Raw genomic sequence first — 4,294 nt, forward strand, 5'->3', positions numbered from 1 at the left:
AAAACAGAATCCCTTTGCTGGGTAAGCTGTGGAAACTGTTATCCTTTATTTTGACTCATGCCCTTCCTCATGTCTCAGTTAGTCAGTCAGATAAATATAATTCTGACTATATTGGAATAAAAAGAATACTTATAGATGATGAATGACTACAGTTACTGACTGAATTAGCCAAATTTGGGCAAGAAGTCCTAACATTTCACATCAGAAACAAGCTTAACTTACCTAGACTTTCAGTTAACACATACAGTATTTCAAAGAACCTTGAACTCCTCTAAAGTACTAACACATACCAACATTCTTTATACGTACATATCTCCACACTCACATTACTTTTCTGTCATTGTGTTTGCCTTGCTGTACTAAAGTCCACGGCATTTTATCAGTACAAAAAGAAAAAATGATATTGCACACTGTTAAAAAATATTTTTTTATGTTTGGGTTTAGAGTGAAACAGTAAATTAGTTGATCCAGGGATGGTAGCTCTCTTTAAAGGTACCACAGAGTCCTGGATTTGCGCTTTAGACTCAGGTAGGCATCTGAGTGCAGGAATCTTGGGCAAGAGTCTCTTTCCATCAGCAGGTAAACATGTTTCTGGGCCTCGTCAAAGCAGGAAAGGTTGGGTTTCTCAAGTGCCTGCTTGATCTTCTCTCTAACACGCTGGTCTACATTGATCTGAGAAGGAAACAAATGTGACAAGTCAACATATCATCATGTAATGGGTTCCCAAATTGGCTGTGTTTGTTTTCAATTTGTAAAAAGGTGCTTGAAAAACGTTAAATCCAAAATAATTAAAATGCCACCACCAAGATGTGCAAAATACACCCCTGGAAGGAGGTAAGAAAATACCTCTGAATCCTAGGGTTACATTTTTGAGAAAAAAAAAAGTCTATTTTTTGGTCAATTTTATTACTGGTACAATAAAAAAAAAACATTAAATCAAACATTAACTTGCTAGCTCTCTTGTATGCTTTTCAACTCAGATGAAACTCCATGAAATTCAGAATTCTAGCTGCTGAGACAGATCACACACACACACACACACACACACACACACACACACACACACACACACACACTACATGTCCCTAAAGAGTTTCCTGTCCTGTTTTGTTTTTTTAACTATGTTATTTCTTGCTCCATTTGTATTTGGATTCTGCTTTTTCTTTGTAATTGAAATACTTCATTCTTTCAAAGAAACATTGAAGAATATATAAAACATTTGGCTTGCCATTTAGCTGAATGATTACTATTGTATTGGTCTTGCTTCACTTCAAGTTGCAACTAATTAAATAAGAAACCATTGTGGAAGTTCCTTGAATGGCTACATAAATCAGTTCCCCATAGACTTTTATATTTCCATGAAATACAGCATTAAAAACATTTTAACAGCCTGCTTCAAAAAAAAACAAAAAAAAAAAAAACCCTAACATTATTCTCTGTGGGTAAAATCCCTCTTTAAGACAATGGTTTTTTTAAAAAAATACCTTATTCATGTGGATGTTGGAGGTAGGAGTGTGACTGCTTATCCTGTCACAGGCAGCTGGTGGCCTTAGTTCTCCAACTCCAGTTATTAAAGTGGACCTCTTCCTCTTCCCTTTGTCTATTGTGTTATTGCCTTTTAGAGGACTTTAATTAAATTACCTAACAAATAATATAGCATGCTGTGAGGTACAACCTGTATTAGAAGTTTGTGTTTCAATTTATGATTGCAGGTTGCTAACCTAGCACGCTAGCTATAGCTCATAACTTAAGACTCCAAACTCCAAATATGGCCACATCTGACTCCAAAAAACTAACACAAATATCTAATCCTATAATAATGTGTAGTAGAATTAGTATCCAAGTGTACGTTGCTTGACAACCCCACATGATACATGTGCTGCTTACTTGCCACCACTAAGTGATTTCTTACTAGGAATGTATATATTTTGTGTGCAGTCTGTGGTTCACAATGGGAAAATTCTGTGCCATATTTGAAATGAATAAAACACTACATAACCTCCCTCCATACTCTTCTACTTTAACTTGTTTGTTGGTATTTTTACGTGTTCGGTATTGTTCTTACTGTCTTGTACGGAAGAGGATTAGGGCCACTGGAAAAAAAAAAAAAAAGAAAAAAAAAAGAAGTGGGCACGTCTTTTTTCTTCTTCTTCTTTTCCTAAATTCTGAGAATAAAGTCAGAATTCTGAGATTAAAGTCAGAATTCTGACTTTTTTCTCAGATTTATTTTCCAGTGGCCCTAATCCTCTTCCGTAGTCTTGGAGCAACTGTGAAAACATAATTATCTCTGGGATTTCTTAAAGTATTCTGATTCTGATTCAGTGCATCTTCCCTGAAAATATGGCACAGAAAATACTGTACTAAAAGCACCAGAAGCACTGGAAGTTATGAAATTTGGTAATCATCTGCATTGCTTCACTGAATTTGTAAAAGTTTTGTACAGTTTTTTCTCTGATGCAATCATACTTTCCTCTTTTCTGTAATGCCAGTTTGATAAAATGCAGTTTATATTTGGGCCTACTTTTAGTTTACAAAGTTACTCAGAAAGTCCAAGAAAGTAATTTCTTCTTTTAAGTATGAAATATGATTTAGCTCTGGTATAACAGACAAACTGACCTCTCTGCAGGCTGTAGGCTGGATGAACTCCCGGTAGATCTCCTCTGCTCTCCATTGAAGGTCTTCTGGTGAGGTAGTCAACCTGAACTCCTCACATGCGAGCCAGAACTCAATGTTTTCCTCACTGAACTCAGACTGCAGAAAAGAGTGGAATGCTGCTAAATACTCTGCAAAGAGGGAAAGGGTTAAACATACAGAATTATTCATTATGTGAAATTCATTTGTAGAATCACATGGCTCAGTTTTGTGAAGAGTAACACTTCTTACTTTTGTCTTTTAGCAGTTTTTCCAGGTGAAGTTCATGGTCAGTCTGACAACTATAAGGAAATGATATATGGCTATTATTTTCTTTATAATATACACCATGGAGATGAAAATAACTAACACTTCCAATCATATGATACCTTAGCTTTGAAGAGTACATCTCATCATTACATTTCTGTACACTGACACACTGGATATCCTTCTTACGCCTCCTGCAGTTCAGTACAATGTCAAACCTTAAAAACAAACTCAAGTTCAATATGTTTGTTAATGTAAAGTTTATAAATGTAAACTTAGTATCATTAGTGTGCTTGGCTTACCTTCGTGGCTGCTTCATGTTGGGCATTAAATCCTTAAATTCGTAAAGTCGAATCCTTGAAAATAAGAGTTTGGGCATTTTAATATCCCTGTAATTCCCTGTAGGGAGATACAATAGCCTGCTGTGATATGTGTAAAAGCACTGTTCCCTCCTGGGCTTGTCCTTAAACTGCCAGGAAAGGTATACCTATGACGCTGTGGGCCTGCTGGTACCTGTATCTAAACGCCAATTGGATACGAATACAAATGTCTGTTGTTAGACTGATCTACCCTTGTTACTGACTCACAGCTGTAAAATTCCTATGGGAGAATTTTTTTTTCCGTTACTCAGATTTCTGGAAAAAGGTATTTAGGTGACTGATTGACTGCGTGATGTATGTGTAGTCCATATAGGGCAATATGAGCGTTTGCCTTTTACTTGTCTGTATGGAGATTCTAGATGCACTACCTATGCCATATTTTAAATCAGTACTTCACAAATGGTGTGCCGAGACATGGGTGTGCCGTAAGGGAAGTCCAGGTGTGCTGTGGGATCTTGTGAGAATCATGATTCATTTTTACAATGAATGGCAGGGCAAAGTCACGAATTAGCAGTTAATTTACTGATCAGTTGTTTGCATGCATTCATGTCCCTGAAAAAAGGCATAACATTTGTTAAAGGCAACCGACTGACCGTGATTGACAAGATTTGCTTGTGTGAAAGAGGCTATGATTACTTAACCACCAGCAGAGATGACCCACGATCTTAAAAACCCAGGAAAAAAAAACAGCTGTATTGGGATGTAAACATGCAGTAAAACAGGGATTGGATATTGTATCTATGTCCATTTTTTGTTGCTATGTGATGACATGAAGAGAAAAATTATGGGAATTCAACCAATTGGTGAAGATGTGATAACACATACAGTGAGCCCAGAGGTACTAACAGGTCAAATAATCTTGAAAAGGAAGGGCGCCAAGGAGATGATGCCATCAGATAAAAACATAGCTGACAATGGCTGCAGTGAACAATGTCAATTGTTTTTAACACTGTTTCACTCAAACATTTTTGACACTGTTGTAGCAGTGATATGGTATAGAGCTGTTATATGTCGAC

General features: G+C 36.6%; 1 protein-coding gene across 1 annotated transcript; it reads right to left on the minus strand.

Annotated features, from left to right (window-relative positions):
* Positions 1-282: 282 nt before the first annotated feature.
* On the minus strand, positions 283-3,277 carry LOC146649365 (regulator of G protein signaling 21). Its single transcript, XM_085386520.1, has 5 exons — positions 3,201-3,277; positions 3,021-3,116; positions 2,884-2,933; positions 2,617-2,783; positions 283-672 (listed from the first exon to the last, which is right to left on the minus strand). Exons 1-5 carry the CDS (start codon positions 3,275-3,277, stop codon positions 487-489), a joined length of 576 nt encoding a protein of 191 aa, XP_085242646.1. The 3' UTR covers positions 283-486.
* Positions 3,278-4,294: the final 1,017 nt, after the last annotated feature.

This window comes from Rhamphochromis longiceps, linkage group LG17 (assembly GCF_057381845.1).
Source record: "Rhamphochromis longiceps isolate RC_006_pf linkage group LG17, R_longiceps_female_GT1.1, whole genome shotgun sequence".
In the NCBI taxonomy this organism is placed as follows: domain Eukaryota; kingdom Metazoa; phylum Chordata; class Actinopteri; order Cichliformes; family Cichlidae; genus Rhamphochromis; species Rhamphochromis longiceps.

Coding starts and splice junctions, on each gene's coding strand:
- LOC146649365 (XM_085386520.1), bottom strand. CDS start 3,277: ATGCCCAAACTCTTATTTTCAAGGATTCGACTTTACGAATTTAAGGAT. Junction 3,117..3,200: donor AACATGAAGCAGCCACGAAG/GTAAGCCAAGCA, acceptor TTTGTTTTTAAG/GTTTGACATTGTACTGAACT. Junction 673..2,616: donor AGCCTACAGCCTGCAGAGAG/GTCAGTTTGTCT, acceptor TTTCCTTCTCAG/ATCAATGTAGACCAGCGTGT.